We start from the raw sequence: 26093 nt of genomic DNA on the forward strand, positions 1-26093 counted from the left end.
ATATTTAAATACTTAATACATTAAGTTTTATGTTCATATATTTTATAATTAATTTTTAATTCTACATGATGTTGTTTATTTCTTATTTCGTTAAACAAACCTATTTTGTTGTAAAAATGTAATCAAAGGAGCTGTAAACATGAAATTACAAAGAAATTTTTTATTTTCATCGTAAAAAGATGTTTTATTAAATTAAATACGTTCTGCGGGTGCTTGTTTATGAGCTAAATATAAAAATACTATTGATGATAATGCAGATACCAAAAATATAACATCAAACCACCTATGATAAAAATTAAATTGCAATTCTCCTAAAACTTGAGTTATTATAATCCGATATTCCGCAGGCATATTCATTCGCATTAGAAGCACAGACGAGACAAAATACATACCCTATAAAAAACACATAATTATATTATCAAAAAAGCAATAAACTTTTATCCATATGAAATAAAATAATCTTACCATTATTTGAGCAAGTATAAGTACGATAATATTCGATGATTTGCTGCTTGATATCGCGTAAAAAAACTGAAATAACAGAATAATAAGTATTTAATAGATATTTTCAAACTTCTAAATGTTTTCGAAATAGTGCAAAGAATATTTGCTTCAAACATACCTTCGTGAGTGTTAGTAATAAACCACGAATTGATGTTAATACAATACAACCAACAAGATAGAAAGAGATGTGTTGGGACCAAAATGTAACATCGATATCAAAACCAATCCAGTGTACTGCAATTTCAATTGCTCTAGTTACGGGATCTTTTTTGCCCACGCGATCGAAAACAATATTAATTGTTGACTAGAAGAAAACATAGACTTCAAATCTATAATTTTGTATGCAATTCTATTGTATAGATGCTTACAATGAATATTTTCCAAGTACAATACACAGAGAAAAAGTACCCTAAAACATTAAAATATTTCCCCTGCCAAGTAGCAGCCCATTCTAAACGTTCTCTTGCATTTTGAATATCGTGTGCTTCTAAAAATAATTGCCGAGATAATTCTTCTAACGCTGTAACTTCAGTTTGTAACTGTTTAATATCTGCGATTACATTTCATGAAATGTACATGTAAACAAAACTATTTTATATCCTAATCATATCAAAGAATATAATACATACTTTCCTGATTACTTTTAGTACCACTTAAAGGACCAAACATCCCCCAAAGTCGAGATCTAGCTTCAGTTTGCCCTACAACTTCTCCCTTCTTAGCTAATGCCATTCTCTTTTTCTTAGCCACGATCATATCCATTGTTTGTAATAATCGTTTTTCTATAGCCTGTACGTCGGCATATGTTACAGGTCTCATAAAATAGGCCATTGAAGTATATGGATAATTTACAGCACCAAATCCTGATAATAGTGCCATAACAGTGACACCAATAACTCCTATTCTACTAACACCTTGTTCAATGGATAATAGGCCTTTTTTTGGACTTAAGATTGGAAAGGGATTTCCCACTTTCCAAAACAAGTAAAGATAAAAGAGATATACAACAACTGTTAATGGCCTTATTAATTTCAGTCTTACTATAAAAAAAATGATCATTTAATATATTTAGTATTACATACTAATGTAAATATTTATAAAATACACTCACCAAATCTGATATTGCTAATGATGAAATATGCTATATAAAATGGAATCAAAACAATTACCATAAATAGCAGCATATAAAGGCCAACATTCCAATGAAAATATCTAGAACTAAATATACATTATGTTATTAATAATCAATTTAAAAATATCATTTACTTACCTGGAGTCAAGAACTCCAACTATTTCAAAAATAATTAGTTCGAACATAGTACAAGATAGTGAAAATGTTGTGGAAAAAATTAGTTGTACTAATCTGTGATGAACTTCATAATCCCGAAATAATTTTTTTACAAAAAATACCCATCCTCCCAAGAAGAAGATAATCTGCAATATGCAATACAAATACATAAAAAGGTAAAAATAAACTAATTAGGTCTAAAAACAGATTACACAATTTCGGACTGGCACATTTATTATAAAATTATTAACATTAATACAGACAATACATAGTACGTTATAAAAATTTAATAAAGCTAACGCTTGACTATTACACAGAAATTTTAAAATAATTTCACAAAATTTAATTTATTAATTTGCATTTCAATATTTATGAAACGTAAATATGTTATTAATAAAAATGATGTATAATAGAAAAACATAAATATTACAGTTACAATCCTTTAATAAAAATATCAATCATTTATAACCTAATTCTGTAACATCTACGAGTACCGGCAAGAATCTATTTATATTAGTGGAAATAAATTTCCACCTGTGTGATTAAAATCACGAATGTATCTTCCAAGAAACCCATTTTTTAATGTCACACACACTTCGCATTGCAAAGTATGAAATTGATCTCGTCAGAGAGCATCAATTGATGCTTGTTAGAATACGCCAAGGAATTTGTCACTGCACATAACGTAGTAGTCGTTACTATAAGATTTTCCCCACTCCGCATCCTTTACAAATTATGTTGTGATAAATGCATATTTATACATGTACAAACATCATTGAGAAGATTTAAATATCGATTTCTGTAACATATTGAACTAAAAAATTTTATACTTATTTTGATACAGTGCATTATATTTTATAAAGACTACTCTTCGGAAAACGGTATCAAACTAATAAAAATTATTATGAACTACTGCAGATACTACCTATGAATCCGTTTGTACAAACTAAAGGTAAATTCAATAAAATAAGGAAGAAATAAAGGTTTATAAAAAGATTTAATCAAATATTACGTTTACTATTTTAATATACATATGTTCAATTTTATTTTGTCGCATTGGTTATAAAGTATTTATGGTTATAAAATTTAAAAATTCATAATTAATAAATTTCCACATACTAAATACGATGTTATAATTTCTTCGAAGGTTATTTCTCAGCTTGTATCTGCAGCTTGTTTTATAGATGTATTCAATGGTATTACAGGCTAATGGAGATAAATACAATAAGCAAAATATTTTATTAAATCTATATTAAAAGTACTGTACATCCAAACTTACCTCATTCTCTGTATCTTCAATATCTTTAAGTGTTTCTCTATACCTTTTAAGTAGTCGTTCATGTGGAGATGTTTTAATAAGCTTTTTAGAATACTGAAACTCCTTCTTTGCAGGAGTTAAACCTATTTAATTTCAGTTAAACAAATAATTTTTCAAAATTATGGATATGCATGCAATATATATAACAATAGTATAAATACTAGTGAATAATTGATCATACCTGTTGGATTATCGCGATATAAATCTTCTGTAAAGAATTTGTCAACTTGATCAAGTATTGCTTGCATTTCTAAAATAATTTTACTATTCACATTTTCCGCATTAATATTTTCACTCTCAAGCTTTTTACTCATTTCTGTAAATACAGTCATAAATGCCATTTTACAATCATCAAAACATTTTATATGTTCATTGCTAGTGTTATAAACTTTCATATACATATCCTGAAAACCATAATATTAAAAATAAAATGAGAATCGAAATAACTTGAACAATTTTAGGTGCCAACTTACATTGATTACTGATAAAATAAAGTTTTTATCTTTTGCCATCTTCTGCTGCATTTCCGTAATATTATTTTCCACGTAATTTTTAAAACTCATTAACGTATCACAATTCTTATTTATGTTCGATTGGAACTGATCTATTGATATTTTACCTTGTGCTATAGCGCTTTCGTTCAACAATCGAGACTATCAAAAGAAATGAATATCAAATTACCTCATAATATTGTGCAATAGGGAATCTGCTTTCCTAAGAAATTCAGTATTTTTTACCTTATCTGTTCCTTCAACAACTACTTTTTTTACTATTTCTAGATCACTTCGAAATCTTTCTTGTAAATCATTTTGTTTTTCTGTCTTTATTTTGCAAGTATCTGAAGCTTGATTATTTATAGTTCTACAAGTTTCATCAATGTTGTCTAATATATTGCATATTGAAAAATGATTCTCTTCTTGCTCCTTTTGTACCTCATTGAAACAACGTTGCAAATCGTCCATCATCTGCAAGTAGACAATATCAGGACTACAACAATATAGTCTTTTTTTAAAGTAACGTACCTTTGCAAAATTTGTCCGTTTCTCGATAATATCATTTTGATCTTGTCGAATATTTTCAATATGTTCTCTAATTTCTAACATATCGTTATTTAAGCGAACCCGCTTTTCAGTTGAACATTTAGAAATTGATGTCATTGATTCTTTTGTAGATTCTATTAAGTTATCAATATTTTGAGAAATATCAGTGTTTAGTGCTTGCAAACCTTCAGCTAGTTTATTCTCCAATAACTGATGAAATTTTTGTACAATATGGGAAGAAATATTATTTAATATACTAATCTTTTTATTAGTCATAGCTGTAACATTTTCGCTTTCATTTCCTAACCATTGTTGATATCTTAAATACTAAAAAATAAATATTATAATTTGATGAATTTCATAATAAAAATATTAATTGTATTTTGTTACATACAGAATCATCCATATTTTTCATCAACTCATTGATAATATTTTGTTTAAAATTAACAAGATCCTGGGACATAACTTGAATCGCCTTTCCAATGTCCTCACTAACTGATATACTTTGCGCTTCTAAAGAAGTAAAATAGTAAGTATTTACTTACAAAATTCAATATTTCTATTGAACATTCTACTTACCAATATGATCCTTCATAGATGTAGAGAATTGCATTAAATTTTTGGTATGTGATGCAATATCAGCTTCAATTTTTTGGATTCGTTCTTTAATGTTGTTCTTAAACTGTTGTCCAAGAGATTTATTTTGTTGTCCTATTTGTCTATAAATATAAAATGTTAATTTTAAATTCACAAATATAATTTAAAATTTAGAATTTTATCTGAGTGAAAATGCTTACAATTTACGGAAGATTTTGTCATGAAGTTTATTTACATCTGAGGTAGCTGTATCAGCAACATCTAAAACTGTTTGTACTTGTGATAAAAGAATATTTTCAGTATTTGCATGTTTTTCAACAAGAAATTTTTGTTCCTCTTTTTCTCGTTCCGATATTGCCAAGCGTGTTGACGTTGACATTAAAGCATTTACTGTGCTTTTCAATTCATTTTTTGTACTTAATAGTTCATTTGCTTGTTTGGAAGTTATTGATTTTAATTCGTTAAATATTCGCTAAAATAATAATTTTGATTTTTGCATTGTGTAATACAATAAGAACATAATAGAAATTATAAAACTTTGATCAACAATCACCTCTTTAGAGTTCATACATTCTTCAAGTGCTTTAATATGATTCACTTTTTCCTCTATTTCTTTGCTTTGATATTCTATCAAAGATTGCATTTCATTGTAACTGTCTGGAGTTAAATAAATACCATTTCGTTCACGACATGCTATTAAATCTTTCTTTAATTTTTCAATTTCTTCAATATATTCTTGAAGTAATGCCTTCTTAGAAAATTTTTGATTAACTTCAGGTCGATTTGTGATATTTTTAGCACGGTGTGCATAATCTAATGTTGACAAGGTTTCTTCAAGATTAATACTAGCAGGAGATATTGTAGCAATTATTGAAGTTCTTGTACGTCCACCTAATGATTCTTGGAGCAACCGTGTTAATTTAGATTCTCTGTACACAAAAGATAAACAAGAAAATTCAATATTTGAATGTGTGTTATAAATTAACTATCAGAATTTATATTAATTTATTAATAATTACTTAATTTTACCTATAAGGTACGTGTGGAGCTTTTTCTGCTAGTGCTGTTATAACTCGACCTAAGGTTAATAGAGATTGATTGATATTGCCTGCTTCTCTTGCTCTTCGGTCAACAGCACCAGACCTTCCAACATTCTCACTACCAGCCAGATCAACTAAATTTAGTTTTCCTGTTTTCAATAGCTCTTCACCCTCTATAGTATTCTCTCTTATATGAACAGTAATAGAAAATATTGTGTGGGAACGACTAAAACGCAAATAATATTAATATTGAATTTCATGAAATAAGATAGACATAAGTAGCTATTTAAAATATAAAAGCAGAATATTTTTTAACCTTGAATGAGCATTCATCAGAGTAGCTGCAGTCTGCCGTTTTTCTGATCCTTTCTGAAGGATGTTAAATACTTCATTTTTAGTATGTATTGACATTTCTTCTAAACCATGTACTATTACAGCACCTTTTTTAGTTGGATCTTCATATATCCTTTTAAATCATTATACAGAATTTTGATTTGGCCAAAATAGCAATACATGAACAAAAGGTATAAAAATCAAATACCTTATTTTAGCAGCATCCTCACTAGGAGATAATAAATCAAATATTTCCTCATTGTATAATTCTAAATAGCTTACTCTTACTGAGTATTCCTGTACGCCCAATACACGCAACTCATCAAATAAATGACTTAAAGCTCGAGGTATGATTCCAGCAGTGGTATCCTATAAATTTTATACATATATACATATATATATGTGTGTATTCATATATATCTCTATATATATATGCATACATTATAATATATAATATATTCTTTTATGTTGTCTATTTCAAGACTACTATTTGTAGAAAGAAAATGTTAAACCAACTGTTTGCCAATGTAATGATGGATCATTGTCAGTTCCTTCCATTGTGAAAGTCTTTCCAGTACCAGTTTGTCCATATGCAAACACTGTGCAATTATATCCAGCCAAAACTTCCTCCAGCAAAGAACTGACAACTGCATTATATACTTGTATCTAAAAATTTATTAATAATTATTCATCTTTTTTTAAATGCTATCTATATAATACTAAATACTAATTGAAAGACGTACCTGCTTTGAATGAGGTCCAAATACTTTGTCAAACGTAAACTTTTTTGTAAATTTATCATGGGGTCTTTCCCGAATGACCACTTCTTTATTAGATGGTATATCAACAACTGTTACCGATTTCCCGACTTTCTCAGCATTATTTATTGGCCTACCATAAAACAAAGCAATATCAATATAGAATTACATTTTAAAATAAAGTTTTGTATAAGTACTTCATAGTTTAATATGTAATTACCTGACACGGACAAAGACTTGTATATGTTGCTTTTTCTCTTTTTTCGCATTACGCGTGTCGTTCATTTTTGTGGAATAAATTTTCTTTATACTCTGATCGCTTTTAGTTATTTCACCTTAAACATTCGTCTCTTTTTTCGTAGAATAAGTCACTACCTTTCACATTGTATATAAACGCTTCCTTATATTATTAACCGTTGAACAATTTAAATTCTATGTTTTACAACAGTCCCAACAGAGGTCTCTTACATCGAACTGTACATAAAATCACAAAAATTTATCCTCAGTTACTCTATAAATTACCAAAGCGAAACCAAAATATCACTCTACAATCTCCAAAGAGAAAAGAAATTAAGTAATTAACTAACTACACGAAGACAATAGTTATATTAATCTATTGTGTAATGATTACAAAAAAATCAAATATCTATAAATCTTTTTATGTAACTTTCAAAATCAATAATAAAATTTTTACATATATTATAGAGACAAGGCAGTGAAGAAGCGAAATTCGACTATTACTAGTCGGCAACCAATAATTGCAATCGCGGCAACCAAATTTTTTTTCGTTTACTGTCTCGTTTCGTTGGACAGACTATAGATAAATGTACAGTTACTGATACGCTCTGAAACACTTCCAATCCCTTCAAATACGTAATGAAAGAAGGGTATTGTATTAATTGCATATAATAAATAGAATTACGTAGAAAATCGGAATAATATACAGACTAGATTTATGAGAGTTGAAGCTTTAATTTAACTCTTGAACAGTTCAAGAACTCGCTTTATGGTTCGAGAAATATCATTCTTTAATTATAAAGAAATTAATTTCACTGTTTTACTGTTAAATGGTTATAATTTTTCAAAGTTCCTAGATCCATCAATGGGGCGATTTTTAAAATTGCTATGAAACTAAAAAGAAGAAAGAATATTTAGATAAAACTAATCTCAAATAATCCCTCATATTGTAAAGTTTCATTTGAGCCGTCAAAATTTAACACATTCTGCCTAGGAGTCGAAGAATTTGAATTTTTTAATTTTGCCATTTGTCGATTCAACATAATTAGATGTTACATACGGACAGTTCAGACGCAAATATCTTAAGAATAAATTATGGGGACGATATGGTTATTAAGGTTTTTAAATTTATTTTTTCGCGCTCTACAAAGTTACAAAAAAAATGAACATATAGTTTTACTTAAAAAAGATGATAATCTTGAAATTTTGTAAAAGAAATATTCCTCGTTGTACGTGTAATAAGATTTTATAGTATTAACTTTCCCATATCTATTTATTTATGTTCTAAAAATATTCACCATGTTTTAAAGTGAAAATAATTCAAATTATCCAGATTAGGCATGGACTCTGTACTGTTTTATTCAAAACTCGTGTAAGTTCATTAATTTTACGGATTTGACAAAATCTTTCTACAAAAGAAATTGATTCTTTTTAAAATTATGGATTAGAATATTTTCTTAATAGTTTGAGTGAATTACATGAAACATATAAATGTAATCCTAAAATTGTATTACTGATAAACGTGCTTAATGTTTTAGTTATTCAAATTTCTTTCAGTTGCATCTACATGGATCAGAACTGTTCATGAATTGTTTGCATATACTACTGTAAATGTAATAAATTAATATATTTCATAAATTAAGATATTTTGCTATACTAGTGTCTCCTTCCCAAACTTTTTCCAATAACTTCACTTTTCACTTCCCCTCTTTATATAAGAGGTTTATATAAAAACATTTGTAATAAAACATAGCTATTTGTAAAGATAACCATGAGAGATTGTAACCCATAGAATATGAACCTGGGTGCTACACCATAAAAGCTGTAAATATATTCGTTTTATAATATTTTAGTTCATTTATACTTTCTTTGATATCAGATAAAGCTCTATGACAAAGTTTCTTTTTTGGCATATTTTTATAAATTGTTGGATGCCATCTCCTAAAATAAATTATGCATTATTTTTAAAAGTAATGTAAATTAAATATAATCTATAATAGTTATCACTAGAGTATATAGATAATTTAAATGCAAATACCTGACTAATTCTTTAATCGCACTGCAATCAATAATTCTATAATGTAAATAATCATTGACTAATGGCATAAATTTTAGTAAGAATAAACGATCCATGTAAACTGTATTACCCGCTAGAGGACAACTTTTACTTGGAATGTACTTTTTTAACAAGTTAAGTAACATTTGCTCTACATCCTTTAAACTAAGTTTGCTACATTTAGATTCTGCTATCAGACCAGTCTGGAAAAATATGAAAAATATGATATGATCTTATGATAAATATCAGTTATAAATGCATGTTTAAAGTTCAAATAATTACTATAATAAAAGATAGTTGATTCACCTTTGTATGCCAGTTAGTACACCATTCACCCATATTTTCTAACACTACATCTGGTTGATTAATTACAACATTAAATTCTTCACTTATAATGTTCAAATCTTTGTCAGTTATCAAACAAGCAACTTCCAAAATTGTATCCTTTTCTATATCAAGTCCAGTTAACTAAAAAGGAGTTTAACATAATATTTTTGTACGTTTAAGTTTATGATTACAGTGATTGTATATTCAGAAAAACTAAAGCAATCAAATATGTATATAAATCCTCATGAGTGTATATTATAACTTAACCTAGAAAAAGTTTCATAAAATATTTACTTCTGTGTCTATCCATACGATACAATCACGATTGTCATATGCCATATGTTCCCTTGATGAGATCTAAAATATAAGATCTGTTTATCACTATTCTTGGAAAAGGATTTAAAAGATAGTTTATCTTTCTCTTTTATCACTATATTGAAATTTATTCTTATAAAGAAAATTTTAATATAGATAAATTGATTTGCATAAATTGATTTTCAATTTTGATATATATTACAAGCATCATTACATAATAATTGATATTTTATAATTATCGAAACAACATATTTCTCGTATGAAAAAACGTGAAACATAAGATTGAAACATAACCTAATCCCAAATGGAATGTCTATACTAATATAATTACATAATTGATTATATAAAGTATAATTATAATATACTATGATATAACTATTATACAAAAAACTTATATTTTAATTTCATTAAATACTTTAATAAAAATAAGTTCAGTTATAATAAGTTTATATATAAAGTTTACTGAATGTTACCTTGAAATGAAAACCTTATAGAAACTAGAATGACTCTTTTCTATGTCTATGCGTTTCCTTTCCTTTTCGTACAGCGTACAGTATCAATTATATATCAAATTATTTTTAATATATCAAGTCATTAAATATAATAAGTCATTTAATATATTATTATATTAAACAGCTCGTGGAATATGGGTGGAGTGGAATATCTTTAAAAAAAAAATGTTTTCTACCATTTTGGAGTCCGCATTTCCAAAAATTATTTCTTCCATGTGTACGTCATAAAATGAATATGTATATATACTGTCCAAATTTCACTTTTCTAGATACAACGGTTTTTAAAAATATTGAGGATTTTTTCATATTTTTGTTCTTTTATAGAACATAATAAAATTTCAAATATTTCCAATATCTCAATATAAACACTGTTTAATTGTATGTTTAATAATACCAGTCAAACTCATATACATATAAACAAGTATATTAATGACAAGCTACTTACTCAAAACGATATCTATTATGTAGACGAAATAGACCTGTACATAAAAATTAACAAGTTAGAATTCAAATTATACTCTGTTGTAGAATGTTCTTTTTTAATTTAAGCTGTAGTTCTTCCTATTATGAATTACAATCAAAAGAATATATGAATAAAATGTACATGAATAATGTAATGTAGCGAATACCGAACTGTTCTTTCGAGAAAAGGACTGTTGGCCCTGAAAAGGACCGTTTTTATTTTTGCTGCCAGAAAGATATTTAAGCCCGTTCTCCGCGAATTCTGCGCGCCAATTGGATATCTTTTGGCATAATAGTAACCCTCTTAGCGTGAATAGCACAAAGATTCGTGTCTTCAAAGAGCCCAACTAGGTAGGCCTCGCTTGCTTCTTGAAGCGCCATAACTGCTGAACTTTGGAAACGCAGGTCAGTTTTGAAGTCCTGTGCAATTTCACGAACAAGCCGTTGGAAAGGCAATTTACGGATCAAAAGCTCAGTACTTTTTTGGTATCTTCGAATTTCACGAAGAGCAACAGTTCCAGGACGATAACGATGAGGTTTCTTCACTCCCCCAGTTGCAGGTGCACTTTTACGCGCAGCCTTTGTCGCCAATTGCTTTCGGGGCGCTTTACCACCAGTTGATTTACGAGCAGTCTGCTTAGTACGAGCCATTATACTCCAATATTATAATACGGTCGCAGAACTCAGTACATAAATATAAATATAGGAACTCGTCCTAGCTCCGACGACGACTCGGAGTTTATATATCTTACGAGGCAGGAGCTTTGAGCGTTTGATTGGTTCGTTGCAATCGAGAAGGGGCAGTCAATTAAGGGAAGATATTTTGGATTGGCCAGCTCGATAATAGTGGGGGATCAGTGTTTATCATATACAGAGGTATTTAATAACTTTTTAATTAAAAGAGTAATTATCGCTACAATTACAATCCAAAAGAGGCACCATAAAACCAGCTATGTTCTGCTCCCGCTCAATAAAATTACAATCTAACTGTCAGTTAACTTTAAAATTCTTATTCGCCAAGCTTGCATCTATGTATATTGTACATACCTTATCTGCTTACCAAAGCAAAACATGGTACGATTTCGGAGGTTAAATTGAGATTAATTTTGTATAATCGATCCTTTTTAGAACTATCACATCTTTTTAAATGTATGGTAATTCTCCGTTTGTACAATAAGACAGTTTACTACGTTTAAAATTAAAATAAATATTAATAGCTAAACATTAATTTCTCGTTATGGTCTGTCGTTAGATGAGGTCGATGATATATTATTATGACAAACAGGTGGTTAATACGATGTAGTTAATAAGATATACATGTTTAAGTTTCTGAATTATATTTCAGATATATGTATTTGAAGACAAATGGAGCCATAGAAATATGGGCACACGAGAACCTAAAATTTTGATAGGAGTTGTATAAAGAAGTTTTCAACCTTTCTTAGTACTATGTACTACATATACATTCTTTTATAAGACCGTAATAACGATTTTGCCTACTTGTAATTCTTTTAATATTCTGGGCTTCTAATATAAATAGATATTTATATTTATATTACACTTTGTTCTCCTTGTTTCCCAATTTGTTAAAATAGTAATTGATATTTGCAGTTTTGCTATTTCTAAATGAGGTAATCATATATCGTTTATTGCGTGATACAAATACAATGTTACAACTCCAAGTCTATGATACTAATCGGTGCCGTTATTCTATAGTTTTTGATCTTGCTACATACACGTATCTTGATTGGATAATACATACTTAATAGATAGTATTGCGAATGATGTTTATTTAAATTCTACTCAGATTACAATTCTAATCGATTAGAAGAATTAGAAAGGAAAACAAGAGAAAGTTCCAATGAAAGAAAGAAATTGGTGGCCCTAAAAAGGGCCAATTATTTTAAGTTTGTGAAAGGAGACGTTCTTTTGTTTATTTGGTATTTGTATATTTAGTAACTGCCTTTGTACCTTCGCTAACTGCGTGCTTAGCAAGTTCTCCAGGCAATAAAAGCCTGACAGCGGTTTGTATCTCTCTCGATGTAATAGTACTTCGCTTGTTATACTTGGCCAAACGAGATGATTCGGTAGCAATTCTCTCGAATATATCATGTACAAAAGAATTCATAATGTTCATGGCCTTGCTCGAAATACCTGTGTCTGGATGAACTTGTTTAAGTACTTTATAGATATAAATCGCATAAGTCTCCTTCCGCTTTTTTTTTCTCTTTCGATCCATTTTCTTCATACTAATATTTTTCGGATTCATTTCTATTTTTTTCATTACCTTCGTGGCTTTGAGAGTCATTATTGAATACGCTTACTTATTACAACATAAACACACAAAATATCTATACTTGTTAAAATATAAACAATCTATTATACTAATTGGAAAACGAACACTTAGAATATCTATATTTACTGAAATACTAACATACACAATGTTGTCTCGCGCTCGTCTCGCGTTTATATTCGGTTCATCTGCTTTTATAGAAAACATCGTTCAATTCTCATTGGTCGAAAATGTAACGCGTTCATCAATCGTTCCAATGTTTCTGAAATGTTTCCAATGTTTCGTTTAAATTTAAACAGTAACCAGCAGAGACGTTAAAGTAATCTGGTTTTACTTTTCCATGCCTTTCGAAATGCTTTCTTAATTACCAACCAAGTGGAGATACACTTCCAAAAAATTTCAAGTATCTTTCTCTTGGCTTCACGAAGTCAATCTCAACTCTGGGTGGTGATAACGGCGACAGGCAATTAACGAAGCAAAGACACACTTAACCAATGCGGCACTATCCTTCTGCATACCATGATACGAAATCATTTTCCTTCGTACGATAAAAATTTCTCTCTCTCTCTCTCTCTCTCTCTCTCTCTCTCTCTCTCTCTCTCTCTCTCTCTCTCTCTCTCTCTCTCTCTCTCTCTCTCTCTCTCTCTCTCTCTCTCTCTCTCTCTCTCTCTCTCTCTCTCTCTCTCTCTCTCTCTCTCTCTCTCTCTCTCTCTCTCTCTCTCTCTCTCTCTCTCTCTCTCTCTCTCTCTCTCTGCATAGCTGTTGCACCGCATAAAAAACGACACGATCGTTTTGCCTTTGTCAGAAACAAAGAACAAAAATCGTGAACGTAGTGGGGACAGAATCCCAACAGTTAGATGCCTCGAAGGGTGGATTTCGAAAGGCATAGCCGACTTCGTTTTCCAATGAGATTTTTTACGCTTCTTAATTGCCTTTGGTTCTAGTACTTTTCCAATAAAAACACTAACATCATTTTTAAGCAAGCGCAAACAAAGAGTAGGTATATAAAGAAAAATCTATCAGTGGATTTTACACAAGCCATTATGATTTCGATAAGTGTTAAGTCTTTATACATTTTCATTTTCCTCGCTTTAGCTGTGAACCGTAATGTCTTCTGCGATCAATGGGATACAAACTTGATATCCGAATCTTCTTATGGTAAGTAGATATATTGGTTTAAAAAAGACGCTTGAGTTTTTATACAATTAATTTATTAAATTGAGTTTGATAATAAAAAACAAAACGAAACAAAGAAGAAGAAGAAGTGGATGAATTAGAACCGGCCAGAATCGCCGGTGGACAATTCGCAATACCAAATCAATTTCCATTTATGGCCGTGGTGCATCGATTGATGGGCAATGGAATGATCTCACAGTGCGGTGGAACGATTATCTCCTCAAGATGGGTGTTAACAGCAGGTCATTGCGTAGCATCTGTACCTAGTCAATTTCTTGTTGTTTTTGGTACTTGCAACAAAACCGGGATAGACTATAATTTCTATAACGGGCCTGGTGTAGCGATGTTGACGAACAAAGCTATACGTCACCCGAATTATCAAACAACCTTGAATGATATCGCACTATTGTACATGCCACGCAATATTCCATTCAGTGGTAAGATTCTCATTATCAAAGAAGAAACGTGTCCAACAAGCAGATTCGTATGTAAAAATATATTATGTCTGTATTAAATCATTCTTTTAATTTTTAGAGAGCATTCAACCTATTAAGCTCGCAGGTTACAACTACATGAAAACATCATTCGCTGACAAAACGGGTGTGGTCATCGGATGGGGAAAAGACGGACCTTCCGGAGGTGGAACGAAAAGACTAAAGTACGCGTTTCTACCAATTATTTCGAATAATCAATGCTCCTTGATTTGGTCTATTACGGAGAAACACATATGCACTTCAGCCACATACCATGAAGACGCATGTCAGGTAAAGCATCCTATCGTTTCCTCTTTTTTTGCAATTTTTTGCTTAAAAATACGAAACTTTATTGGTTTTATTGAAAATGCAGGGTGATAGCGGTGGCCCGTTGATCGTATTAAAAAATAATGTCCCTCTTCAAATCGGAATCGTTAGCTATGGAGACGGATATTGTCCCAGTAATAAACCTGGCGTGTTCACCCGAGTCAATAAATTCGTCGATTGGATTCAACAAGTTACCAAACTTCGCTTTTAAAAAAATCTTGTACTTATTATATTAGCGGTTTTACAAGAATAATGGTGGTTATTGTTATCTATCTGTTAATCATATTTTCATATATTCTATGTATTATAAATAAAATTGGGTTATAGAAAATTTTAGTCATTCGCAGCTTGTAGCTACGTTTACGATGCTATCGAAATTTCCGCATTTTAACACGATTCCAAGGAAACCGTTTACGAAACCGATTACCAGATTCTTAAATTCGTAATCGACGCATCGTAAACCTTTTCGCCTTACGTTCCTGCCTCGCTTCGTAAAAAATTGGGCTTTTGAAAAAAAACATCCAACAGGAAGAAGATCTACATTATCGACAACGAATGTGTCACAGACGAAATCCGACTAAACAAAGCGATAAGATAGCGAAATTCCAAGCACCTTAGCATGGGTGACCATCGGATCACATTCGGTCACTCTATCCGTTCTCAGAAATATATGATCGAAGCCTTTACCCACTCCCACGAATAAAAGAATTTAAATACTCCCCTAAAATCATCCAAGTCAGTCTTGAACAGAGCTAGTGAGCCTAGAGCTCGGAAGTGTATTGCAAACAACAAAAAAAATAAAGTTTCTTTTTTTCTTAAATTTCTTTTTTTATTTTACGTGACAAATGCGATGAGTCTCGCGAAGTATTGTCTTGTGAAGTACATACCGTCTCATGGAGTATTACCTTCAGAGATATTGATTGAGAAATATTTTTTTTTTTTTTACTAACAAATATTGTTTTGAGGAGTATTAATCTGTGTGCGACTAGTTGTCTTTAATCCGTATAATCAATAAATCACTTTTTGATTCTTAATAGTTGATTTGTAATAGTCTTTCGAAAGTATCTCGAAACAAAAGTATCTTTTCTTAACCAAAGTATGAGATAAAAAATTCAAACGTATGTAAATTAGAAATTAATATGTCTGTAATCTTTTTGTATCTATAAATATCTTTTGATTTAGTGTATGTACATAAGTTGGAAGCAACGTAAATTCAAATATCTAAAGGTGGACTGGTAGACGGTGTGCCGGCGGGTCTTTTGTTCTCAGAAAATATTCAACGGATACACCTGGGCAGCTGCAAAACGGAGGGGAGATCCCTTTGCTGACTCGACTGGCCATGTGATATGTAGTTGGTGGAGTAAGGTCTCAACAGCATAGCTCCGGAGATTCTAAAGTACATATGTAGTATACGTTACATGTATACATATACATATGCCGACTAACCGACGAAGAATGCAGCTACATTTGGAAGATAGATATTCGTTTTCAGGGCAAAGGGCCTTGAACAAAACTGCAAGATTTAAGATATTTTTAAGAACGTTCTGCTTCCTCTTGGTCTTGTGATTTCCCTTTTCAGTTTAAATTTAATAAATTGTAGTGATATTTACGGCATAATAACAGTTTAATCGATAATTAAAATTTCTTATGGTAATTCATTATCGGACGCTTCTCTTAAATATTTCATTAAAAATTGAAAAAAGCAACAAAGATTATGCAGTAACATCTATTCCATGTTTCAATGTACAAAGTTATAATCCATAGAATGTATGCAGTAATATCGTATTATTAATTTTATTATCGTAGTATTAATTTTTTAAAGTATGTATTAAGCAATGAGAGGGATATTGATTCTATATTAAGTTTCTTTGGGCGTATGTATGGTTCTATATAGCCAAAGTTTCGAGTGTTTATCTATCTTGTATTCCCACGTACTTTCTACACGTAAACACATAAAACATGATTTTTTAAATCCGAAATATATGTGTCGGAGATTATTTCTTTTGGAATGTTTGGGGAAGTCCCCAATACTTTAGTCCAGACTTTATATTATAGTCGTACTTAAACAATAAAACTGAGAAATAGCTGTTTATGAGTTAAGCCAATTATGTTTGTCTCAAAGTGACATAATGGGTCGTTGAACGTAGCCACGGTCACGGGAGGGACGGGTACCTGACGGGTAACGGAGGTATGGAGGAATTAAATAGCTTTCCTTAAAATCAAATATTGACTTGTGGGTTACAGAGAGGTACAAAGAGGAATATATAAGGACAGTTTCACTTGAACTGAGGTTCAATCCGATAAGTTCGACTAGTCCAGTGAATAAGTACGTCGAGTCCCAAATTACAATCGTCATCCCGTTGACAGTGTATTCCGTATCGAACCTAAACACATCGTCATCGACATCTCGATTATTCAATCACCGCTATCACTTGTTAAACTCTGTAATACATTCTCTTCGATAAATATCATCTGGTATACAACAACGATGGCCAACTCACAGGAAGATTCATTATACGTTCCGCATTCCAATGACAACCCATTCCATGACAGATGTACAGGTATATATACTTATATAAGTCGCCATCGATTTCTGATCCTTATTAACTTGAGTTGTTGTCGATTTGATCCTCTAAACGATCCACACATGTACATATTAGATTTTACAGCAAATGTCATCGTAAAAAAGATACATATGCTTCTAAAATCTTGTAGCCCATAAAAAAGATGTGAAATGTTTTTTGTTCGTTTATCCTTTTAGCGATAAAGATACGAATAATTCAACTATTCCGATTGATTATTCAAATAGACATTCATATGTTATTTATTTTTTTATTTTGTTGTACATTCCGACAGATTTCGTGTACAAGCTTTTCCAATGATTTCTTGGGTATTAACAATTTCGTGCATTTTTGATAAGGAGGCACCTTTCGAATGACGTAACTTTTCGAGCTTTTAGGTTTCATTATCTTACTATTGCACTGATTAATGCGAGTCATGGTTCGTTATATGAGCAAAGAACCTTCTAGGATGCTGCGCTTTTGAATATGTACTGCAGATGTTTGACGGTACTGATATATATAATCTCGGCTTGATACGTTGCGACATCTAATTGGCTGATATAAAAGTGGTGGGGAATATACCTACTCGAATGTATAAAAGCGCTGGCACTCGATGCGACACCAGAGACGAATCTAGTAACCTTAGAGGTAACGTGGTATTTATCAGAACAAAATCATCCTTCACTAGTAAGCAGTAAATTTTTCAACATGACTGGCCGTGGAAAGGGAGGAAAGGGATTGGGAAAGGGAGGAGCGAAGCGTCACAGGAAGGTACTTCGTGATAACATCCAGGGTATCACGAAACCAGCAATTCGTCGCTTGGCTCGTCGTGGTGGTGTTAAACGCATATCTGGCTTGATTTACGAGGAAACTCGTGGTGTCTTAAAAGTTTTTCTAGAAAACGTCATTCGTGATGCGGTTACGTACACCGAACACGCTAAACGAAAGACTGTAACAGCTATGGATGTTGTATACGCTCTGAAGAGACAAGGACGCACTCTTTATGGTTTTGGAGGTTAAAATACAAAATCATTGTGATATGCAATCAGCAAAACGGCCCTTTTCAGGGCCACAATTTTTTCCTAACATAAGAACACTCGTTCTTCATTTAGAATACCTCGTGATACATATTTTTCAAATAAAATTGCCTTATGTATTTGTAATTCCTGATTAATTTTGTTCATATGTTCAAATAATTTATTGAATAATTCGATACAATCTGTTTGTAGGGTATCGCTTCTATTATTACTATTATTCTATTATTCCTTTAGAAAGAATTATTGGCGCTGAAAAGGGCCGTTTGTGTTTGAAAAGTTAATTATGGTTTTCCTTTGGTAAAAGTTCGACGTGAATATCTGGCAGTACATCTCATAGCGTTATTATTCTTACAGAAAGTGATTTATTGAGTTTTTTGTCATTACAAATATGTAGCTAGTTACAAATGATATGTATGTATAATTTTTGTTTTCGTATTGTCGTGAGTAACATCAGCCAACTCTGTAAGAATCGTGCTTCGAATGCATAGAAAGGACTATTTGGTTACAACGACAAGTTTGGTTAGGTCAGTGCACAATCGAATTACCGCTTATTACCACGTGTATTTTTTATTATCAATTCGACTCATTGGACTGACTACAGATGAAACAAATATGGCGTCCGAGTAAAATCATACAATATGCATAAATTTCTCGGTATAAATATGAAATTTGCAATGATCATATTAAAGTACAATTATAATTTTGTCTTTGTTACGAATATATATTGCCGATTATTAATCTATCCGATAACATTCATTGAGAATAGGTATATTAAGGTTCATCCTTGATAACGAAACGAAAAGAACTGATCAGCAGGTTCGCAACTTGAGTTCTTTAGCGAACAACGAAACCAGGGGAAACAAAACATTTACAATGTAATATACACCCATTCATCAGAAAGTCTAGCACAAATCAACATCATTAAAACGACTGTGGGCTGGCGGGTACCATGATTATCCTTTCAAGGTCTCAAAGTCAAGGAAAAATGACAAAATAAACTATGAACAACCTCCAGGCAAGCTAAAAGACAGAATAGAGAACCCTACTAAAGAAGATCTATGTTACTAAAAGATTAAAACAAAATAGTAACCATACAAGTCCAAGGTCCAGAAACTGTGAGTATGGTACTAACTCTCACACTAAACTTAACAACCTTTAATCCATTCAAATTACTTAGGAACTGCTTCAACACTGAACACAACCAATCCCCAAAAAGCACACCCCCTTTACTCATAAACTCAAACAAAACAAAAGACATAGAAACATACATAGATAATATAAAAACAAAACACACATCATGTAAACCATCCTGGTCCATTATTCTACATACACACACAAAAAGATCTCTATAATATATATGATGATGGCTTCTGAATCAAATGTTTTTTAAACTAAACTAAAGTAATCTTTAGAAACACTCAGCAACATATCAAATTTAAGACATTTTGTACCAAAAACAATATCCAATTCCATAATTACTCTTTACACAAGAGAAGGCCATAACAATGTCCTTAAAAGGACTTCCTAAAATAGATCACCATGATATATTGACAGAATTCAAAAGCCATAATCTAAAGCCAACATCCTGTACCCAAATACAAAATGACCAATTCTCAAGCTACCCAATATACAAAATCACATTCACTCCAGGAACCACTGTATTAGAAATCAGGAAAGTAGAGAGTCATATTTCACTCATAGATGCATTGGGAAAAATATGACTCCAAAAAACCATTCATACAATGCTTATACTACCAAGCACATGGACAAGTCAAATTATAATAAAAAAAACCCCAACAGAAACCTTTGCAATAGACACAGAATAAACACATATCTTATTAATCTGCAAAATATTGACTGCAAGATAGAAAAGCTGCAGAAAACAAGCTACATAACGCATACAAAAAATCCACTTTAAAAACCAAGACATACACGTACACAATAACTTCTGATCATTTTCTACACCAGCTCATCAAATCCAAAAATGGACAATAAGATTCCCAAAACACAAACTAGCCAGAAACATTCTCACCACACAAATCAAAAACCACATAGAAAAATTAAAACAAGCAAAGTGGCACCACCAAATCTAAACCCTCAGCATAACAGATAACTCTCTAGAGAATATATAACACACTACACAATAACTACTTATCAATACCTTCTCTAGAAACCCAGGCCTTTTTAAAGAAGGAGAAAGCTGAATTATTAGTCACAACTTTCCACAATATACCAAACATTCCCACACCAACTATTGCAACACAAATAGTAACTCAAATTCAAAATGCAACACACCCTGTCAATTACAACTATATAATTCCAGTAATAATTAAAAAACACACGGATATAAACGCATAAAAGGATTAACATGCAGGAGATTGAACAACAATTACAACAATCCACTAATAAACAAAATAGTACGATACAACATAAAGGAAATTAAGAAATAGGAAAACTAAACAAAATTATCCAGAACCTTAGGCCCATTACAATAACCATTATACTTATGGGTTTTGAAACTTTTATCCTATCACTACTGAAGTCAAAACAAAATAAACTACCAATCAACAATGTACCTAACCAATAAATTACAGGTTAAGAGCGAGCATTAAGGCACACAGCCTCAGGTACCACGTTAAAGCCACACGATGAAAAATAAAAAAAAATTTTTTAATGTTAAAAGAAAGAGATTTTGAATTGTCAGATGGCAGTAGAAGCTCATTAAATATAGGGAAGAGCTAAAAAGCCGAGTGTTTCTTAGGTGCTGCATTCTGATTGGTGCGCTGCTGTTGGTCCGGTTCCTAATAAATATGATGAACCGACCTGTGCTGTTCATTCGCAGTAGTACTTCGAGCGAGGAAGGTTCTGTTCAATCGTTTGTCTTCATTTTACTATAAATCTAAAATGTCTAGTCGTGGAAAAGGAGTGAAAACAAAGGCGAAGGGAAAGTCATCCCGTTCGCTCAAAGCGGGACTTCAATTTCCTGTTAGTCGTATCCATAGACTTCTGAGGAGAGGTAATTACGCCGAACGCGTTGGATCTGGTGCTCCTGTCTACCTAGCTGCAGTTATGGAATATTTGGCTGCTGAAGTTCTGGAATTGACTGGAAATGCAGCACGAGACAATAAAAAGTCCAGAATCATACCCAGGCACGTTCAACTCGCCATCCGTAATGACGAGGAATTGAACAAATTACTATCTGGAGTCACCATCAGTCAAGGAGGTGTTTTGCCAAACATTCAAGCGGCACTTTTACCAAGAAAAACGGAGAGGAAGGCATAAACCATATATATATATATACGAAAAGGTCCTTTTAAGGGCCACAAATTATTTTCAAGATGTAGGATCTTTTCGGATTTTGCTTTTTTCTTTTAATCCTTCGGAGTTACACAATTGCCAGAAAATTTTCAAATTTACATAAAATATGTGGACATTTTTCTATAGCTATATATAGCCTATTATTTTATAATATCCTATATACATAAATACTATAAACCTAATCTCTGGAGAGTTACCTCGTAAGGCTCATTGCCTGATAGACCAATGTCTTTCATGTCCCTCGTAAACTGTAACGGACAAGCTGTGTTTCATCTGATATATGAAAGGCCCCAAACGATGCTAAAAGTTATAACAAAGGACATGTAAACGTATTGGAAAATTGTCCGTATTATTAACAGAAAAATATTTCATCATTGTTGTACATATTATTATTACGTTATATCATTATATAATAAAAATTATGTACTATTTATTACCCGAATTTATTTTATCTTAAAGTAAAAGTACAATCATTTATGATCAATGTGATAAGAAATTTGTAAAAAATGCATATGAAGGTTTTTTTTTTGGTAGACTATTTACAATCAATTTTCATTGTGAATTATAAGTAAATTAACAGATGAAATTGACGGTGATTTGGAATTGGAACTTTTTGACCTTAACTTATTATACAAGTTCGAAATGAATCCATTAATAACAGTATAAGAAATAAACGTAAATCAATAGTGCCGCCAAAAGCTAGTAGGAAGGCAGTGAAGAAGGCTGGTAAAGCCTAGAAAAATATCAGTAAAGCTGACAAGAAGAAGAGACGTAGGAGGAAGGAAAGCTACGCTATTTACTATTTTATTATTTATAAAGTTTTGAAACAAGTGCATCCAGATACTGGTATTTCTAGTAATGCCATGAGTATCATGAACAGTTTTGTAAATGATATTTTTGAACGCATTTCGGCAGAAGCATCTCGCTTGGCGCACTACAATAAACGATCAACAATTACTTCTCGAGAAATTCAAATAACAGTACGTTTGTTTCTTCCTTGGAGTTGGCTAAGCATGCGGTTAGTGAAGAAACTACTTGTTATTTGTGTCCCTTTTTAGGGCTACAAATGTTTAAACTCATGGGAACTTATCCTTTTCTACATTTTCCGTTCATATGTATTTTTACCACTTTATGACCCATACACAAATTATTACTGGATTCATTCACAGAATGAGCCTTAATGATGAAATCTTTTAAGAAATTTAGTTCGAAAGTATGTACAGAATATATACCAGTTTTAATATTAATTAAAATAAGTTCCTAATGTTTTATATGCGAAAAATGTATATACGTCAAGTAACATGTAAAGTCGCATAATTGTACACAAAGATAATTTATGACTTTTTGATTAGTGATTAGTGATTAGAAGTTAATGATATTTCATTTAAATGAAATTGAAAATATTAACCATTTCAAGTAGTTTAATAAGTTAGAAAATGGGAAGTCAATATCAAAAATTTTTACACGGTCCTGTCAAGATTTTATATCCTTATGTTAATTATATTTCGATCTAGCTATACCGTAAACTATTATTATAGAGGTCTAAGAAATCGCAAGTGCATATCGAATTTCTAATACAAATTGTAAATGAAATAAACATGTTGGATGTCGTTCTACAAAGCTGGTTACAAGAATTATTGGGATTAATGATATAACACGACATTATTTTTAGAAATTTCGAAAAAGTAAGAATGTTTGTACTTAAAATTATAATTTTCAAATTAAAACCATAGTTCTTCAGTAATTTGTAATTAAAATTCGAGTTGATTTAATATCAACGTCAAATGATATAAATTTTCCAATTTATGCGAGAATATGTAATATGAGGATAGATTTGGACAATTTAAAATTGATGACTAGGTTAGGTTTCTTTATTGTCGTGTAAAAAAATAAAGATGAAAACGAATACTGTTTAAGTTGTCTTAAGAGTTGTTCCTTATCAAATATGAATTTGTGGCCCTGAAAAGGGCCATTTATATGTAGAATAAAATTTGAAAATTAAGCAATTATTTTTTTGCTGTTGATTTCACTGTTCTGGAAGCCGTGGCGGCTTTCTTCGGTTTTGGGGTTTTTGTCTTAGCTGCTGGTGCTTTAGTTGTCTTTTTGCTCTTTGACATAACCTTAGATTCAGTTGCAGATTTAACTTTTTCAACTTTCTCAGGTTTCTGAGCTGCTTTGACAGTAGATTTTTTCACAACTGCCGATTTCTTAGCATCGTCGGTTTTCTTGGGAGAATTCGACTTCTTCGGCGACACAGATTTTCGAATCGGTGACGTTTTCTTCTCTACGGATTTCTTGGGTTTCTTCAGTTTCGATACTGTGACAGTTCGATGTATCTTCTTCGACTCAGAGCTCTTAATTGTAGAGAGTTTAAATGATCCAGAAGCACCTTTACCTTTTGTCTGAACAACAGCGCCAGAGGTAACGGCTGACTTCAAATATCTTTTAATAAATGGTGCCAATTTCTCTCCATCAACCTTGTACGTCGATACAATATATTTCTTAATTGCTTGAAAAGATGATCCTTTACGATCCTTTAGTTCCTTAATGGCAGCGTTTACCATTTCAGAAGTTGGTGGGTGCGAAGATTTTGGCCGCTGTGATTTTGCGGATTTCGGCTTCGCTGTCTTCTTCACTGAACTGGTGTTTTCCACACTCTCCACGGAGCTATTCCCAGCTTTGTCCTCCATTTTTCAATTATAAGTACAAATAATCTCCTTGAAAAACGAAATGAAACTAAACGAAACGTTTTTCAGCAGAAGATGACGAGCACAGTTGATACGTATGCCGACAATGCCTACTGACGTACACTACCCTTGTATACGTTTGTGACTGCCGACCATAGAGAGTAGCCTACTGAATATGTTGAGCGTTGAGTTTCTCGAAAAACGGTGAAGCGGTAAATAATCGGTTAAATTAATGCATGATTATTTAAAATAATGCATCGATCGAGGTACAAAAAATGTATGAGTAAATGGCCACGTGTATCAGGTCTTATTCAGCGGCTTTTATTTTTTGCTAAATATTATTTACTTTCATACACAGCCTGATTTTCGAACGAGTGTCTCTTCACAGCATCAGGATAGCTTGTGGAAAAACAATAAAAATTCTTTAATTATTGCAAAATTACCCGGTAATCTTCATTGTTAATCATTCTAGTAGAACTAACGCTGCTGATTATCAATCATTTTTCGTGAAAATTCGATTAATAGTTGTGAAATTACGAGATTAAAATAGACACTATCGAAATGGATAGTCTTCAAGAGAATGGACGACGAAGCCTGTCTTGATGTTTATAACTCAATGATCTATGGTATAAAATTGATGTAATTTTAGATGAATCGTACATTGATACCATAGAATAATGGTAAAGTGGCAAAAATTTATAAGAAAATTAATTGAGAAAAGACCAATTCAATATGTTTGTTTCGAATGTGATGCCCAAAAGTCATAACCTCATTAGTATATAAAAAAAACGAGTTATTTAATACCATTCATGCAGTATCAAGTCTGATTTTCGTTTCTTTGCTAGAATCAAAATATATTTTGAAAAAAATATTAAATTCAGCCAGGTAAAATTATTGTGGAAAAAAGAAATTTCATAAAAAGGAAAGCAACATACATATCGATGATGTGATGGTAACACGAACTTGGTATTGCATGTGTGAACAATTTTTATTCTTATAAAAATCGTATTAGCTATTTAGAGTCTTAAAATACTTAAATGCGACATACATAGTTTCTAGAAAACAATCGTTTTCAATATATAACAATATAAATCATGTGACGCAGACATAAAGATTGCATTATAAGATGGATACTAAGCGTCTATTGCGCGTAAAAAATGGTTTCACGTCTTATTATAACAAAATTGTAAATTTCCCTTATATAAATTGTAATATACATGATTTCTATGATATGTACAGTTATAATGTAGGTATATAACATAATTATTTTAACGCAAAAGTGGTGCAAAATTATCAAAACATCTATTTATTTGAGATGAGAGTGTTGCTTAGTCGTTTAAAGTAGACATCTTGTTTTAAACATAATCTTTTATAGTCGTAAAGTAACATAATCTTTTATTATGACAGCAAAATATCCTATTTACCAAATTATTG

The 26093-nt window shown here is 31.4% G+C and overlaps 8 protein-coding genes across 12 annotated transcripts; 3 read left to right on the forward strand and 5 right to left on the reverse strand.

Moving 5' to 3' along the window:
• Window positions 1-156: 156 nt before the first annotated feature.
• Window positions 157-2503, reverse strand: Gphr (golgi pH regulator). 3 transcript variants are annotated; one of them, XM_072006212.1, is made up of 8 exons: window positions 2327-2503; window positions 1775-1938; window positions 1616-1722; window positions 1134-1544; window positions 873-1054; window positions 623-808; window positions 466-531; window positions 157-393 (listed from the first exon to the last, which is right to left on the reverse strand). In XM_072006212.1, the coding sequence occupies exons 1-8, from the start codon at window positions 2366-2368 to the stop codon at window positions 193-195; spliced, it is 1359 nt and encodes a 452-aa protein (XP_071862313.1). In that variant the 5' UTR covers window positions 2369-2503; the 3' UTR covers window positions 157-192. The 3 variants fall into 3 exon arrangements, with proteins under 3 accessions (XP_071862313.1, XP_071862315.1, XP_071862314.1); XM_072006214.1 differs by having other exon boundaries at window positions 2262-2500; XM_072006213.1 differs by having other exon boundaries at window positions 2287-2499.
• Window positions 2504-2788: 285 nt separating this feature from the next.
• LOC139988577 (kinesin-like protein Klp61F) lies at window positions 2789-7746 on the reverse strand. Its single transcript, XM_072006176.1, has 16 exons — window positions 7099-7746; window positions 6864-7011; window positions 6637-6786; window positions 6329-6489; window positions 6104-6253; window positions 5777-6013; window positions 5301-5676; window positions 4948-5219; window positions 4730-4869; window positions 4545-4663; window positions 4133-4477; window positions 3848-4075; window positions 3584-3763; window positions 3292-3514; window positions 3072-3193; window positions 2789-2998 (listed from the first exon to the last, which is right to left on the reverse strand). Exons 1-16 carry the CDS (start codon window positions 7161-7163, stop codon window positions 2948-2950), a joined length of 2967 nt encoding a protein of 988 aa, XP_071862277.1. The 5' UTR covers window positions 7164-7746; the 3' UTR covers window positions 2789-2947.
• Window positions 7747-8369: 623 nt separating this feature from the next.
• Window positions 8370-10105, reverse strand: LOC139988601 (probable oligoribonuclease). Its single transcript, XM_072006240.1, has 4 exons — window positions 9793-10105; window positions 9478-9639; window positions 9154-9374; window positions 8370-9056 (listed from the first exon to the last, which is right to left on the reverse strand). The coding sequence occupies exons 1-4, from the start codon at window positions 9835-9837 to the stop codon at window positions 8924-8926; spliced, it is 561 nt and encodes a 186-aa protein (XP_071862341.1). The 5' UTR covers window positions 9838-10105; the 3' UTR covers window positions 8370-8923.
• An 874-nt stretch (window positions 10106-10979) lies between these two features.
• LOC139988603 (histone H3) lies at window positions 10980-11491 on the reverse strand. The gene has a single exon (XM_072006245.1). The coding sequence runs from the start codon at window positions 11436-11438 to the stop codon at window positions 11028-11030; it is 411 nt and encodes a 136-aa protein (XP_071862346.1). The 5' UTR covers window positions 11439-11491; the 3' UTR covers window positions 10980-11027.
• Window positions 11489-15392, forward strand: LOC139988599 (chymotrypsin-like protease CTRL-1). 3 transcript variants are annotated; one of them, XM_072006237.1, is made up of 5 exons: window positions 11489-11663; window positions 14176-14238; window positions 14337-14693; window positions 14791-15020; window positions 15103-15392. In XM_072006237.1, exons 3-5 carry the CDS (start codon window positions 14411-14413, stop codon window positions 15265-15267), a joined length of 678 nt encoding a protein of 225 aa, XP_071862338.1. In that variant the 5' UTR covers window positions 11489-11663; window positions 14176-14238; window positions 14337-14410; the 3' UTR covers window positions 15268-15392. The 3 variants fall into 3 exon arrangements, with proteins under 3 accessions (XP_071862338.1, XP_071862336.1, XP_071862337.1); XM_072006235.1 differs by lacking the exon at window positions 11489-11663 and adding an exon at window positions 13793-14076; XM_072006236.1 differs by lacking the exon at window positions 11489-11663 and having other exon boundaries at window positions 14206-14238; window positions 14334-14693.
• Window positions 15393-18257: 2865 nt separating this feature from the next.
• On the forward strand, window positions 18258-18692 carry LOC139988032 (histone H4). Its single transcript, XM_072004951.1, has one exon. The coding sequence runs from the start codon at window positions 18326-18328 to the stop codon at window positions 18635-18637; it is 312 nt and encodes a 103-aa protein (XP_071861052.1). The 5' UTR covers window positions 18258-18325; the 3' UTR covers window positions 18638-18692.
• Window positions 18693-21050: 2358 nt separating this feature from the next.
• LOC139987970 (histone H2A) lies at window positions 21051-22086 on the forward strand. Its single transcript, XM_072004825.1, has one exon. It carries the CDS (start codon window positions 21559-21561, stop codon window positions 21934-21936), a length of 378 nt encoding a protein of 125 aa, XP_071860926.1. The 5' UTR covers window positions 21051-21558; the 3' UTR covers window positions 21937-22086.
• A 1836-nt stretch (window positions 22087-23922) lies between these two features.
• On the reverse strand, window positions 23923-24742 carry LOC139987944 (late histone H1). The gene has a single exon (XM_072004775.1). It carries the CDS (start codon window positions 24660-24662, stop codon window positions 23979-23981), a length of 684 nt encoding a protein of 227 aa, XP_071860876.1. The 5' UTR covers window positions 24663-24742; the 3' UTR covers window positions 23923-23978.
• Between the last annotated feature and the right edge of the window lie 1351 nt (window positions 24743-26093).

Source organism: Bombus fervidus, chromosome 6, assembly GCF_041682495.2.
Source record: "Bombus fervidus isolate BK054 chromosome 6, iyBomFerv1, whole genome shotgun sequence".
In the NCBI taxonomy this organism is placed as follows: domain Eukaryota; kingdom Metazoa; phylum Arthropoda; class Insecta; order Hymenoptera; family Apidae; genus Bombus; species Bombus fervidus.

Bases quoted from the DNA above. Each gene is read 5' to 3' on its own strand.
- LOC139988603 (XM_072006245.1), bottom strand. From the start codon at position 11,438: ATGGCTCGTACTAAGCAGACTGCTCGTAAATCAACTGGTGGTAAAGCG.
- LOC139987970 (XM_072004825.1), top strand. From the start codon at position 21,559: ATGTCTAGTCGTGGAAAAGGAGTGAAAACAAAGGCGAAGGGAAAGTCA.
- LOC139987944 (XM_072004775.1), bottom strand. From the start codon at position 24,662: ATGGAGGACAAAGCTGGGAATAGCTCCGTGGAGAGTGTGGAAAACACC.
- Gphr (XM_072006212.1), bottom strand. From the start codon at position 2,368: ATGGGTTTCTTGGAAGATACATTCGTGATTTTAATCACACAG. The intron at 1,545-1,615 runs GTGAGTGTATTT...TTTTTTTTATAG, and splicing joins CATTAGCAATATCAGATTTG to TAAGACTGAAATTAATAAGG. The intron at 394-465 runs GTAAGATTATTT...TGTTTTTTATAG, and splicing joins TTATACTTGCTCAAATAATG to GGTATGTATTTTGTCTCGTC.
- LOC139988599 (XM_072006237.1), top strand. From the start codon at position 14,411: ATGGCCGTGGTGCATCGATTGATGGGCAATGGAATGATCTCACAGTGC. The intron at 14,694-14,790 runs GTAAGATTCTCA...TTTAATTTTTAG, and splicing joins ACGCAATATTCCATTCAGTG to AGAGCATTCAACCTATTAAG. The intron at 15,021-15,102 runs GTAAAGCATCCT...TTGAAAATGCAG, and splicing joins ACCATGAAGACGCATGTCAG to GGTGATAGCGGTGGCCCGTT.
- LOC139988577 (XM_072006176.1), bottom strand. From the start codon at position 7,163: ATGAACGACACGCGTAATGCGAAAAAAGAGAAAAAGCAACATATACAA. The intron at 6,254-6,328 runs GTATTTGATTTT...ATGATTTAAAAG, and splicing joins GAGGATGCTGCTAAAATAAG to GATATATGAAGATCCAACTA. The intron at 4,870-4,947 runs GTAAGCATTTTC...TTATATTTATAG, and splicing joins GACAAAATCTTCCGTAAATT to ACAAATAGGACAACAAAATA.
- LOC139988601 (XM_072006240.1), bottom strand. From the start codon at position 9,837: ATGGCATATGACAATCGTGATTGTATCGTATGGATAGACACAGAA. The intron at 9,640-9,792 runs GTAAATATTTTA...ACTCCTTTTTAG, and splicing joins TCGTATGGATAGACACAGAA to TTAACTGGACTTGATATAGA. The intron at 9,057-9,153 runs GTATTTGCATTT...AATTTATTTTAG, and splicing joins GCGATTAAAGAATTAGTCAG to GAGATGGCATCCAACAATTT.
- LOC139988032 (XM_072004951.1), top strand. From the start codon at position 18,326: ATGACTGGCCGTGGAAAGGGAGGAAAGGGATTGGGAAAGGGAGGAGCG.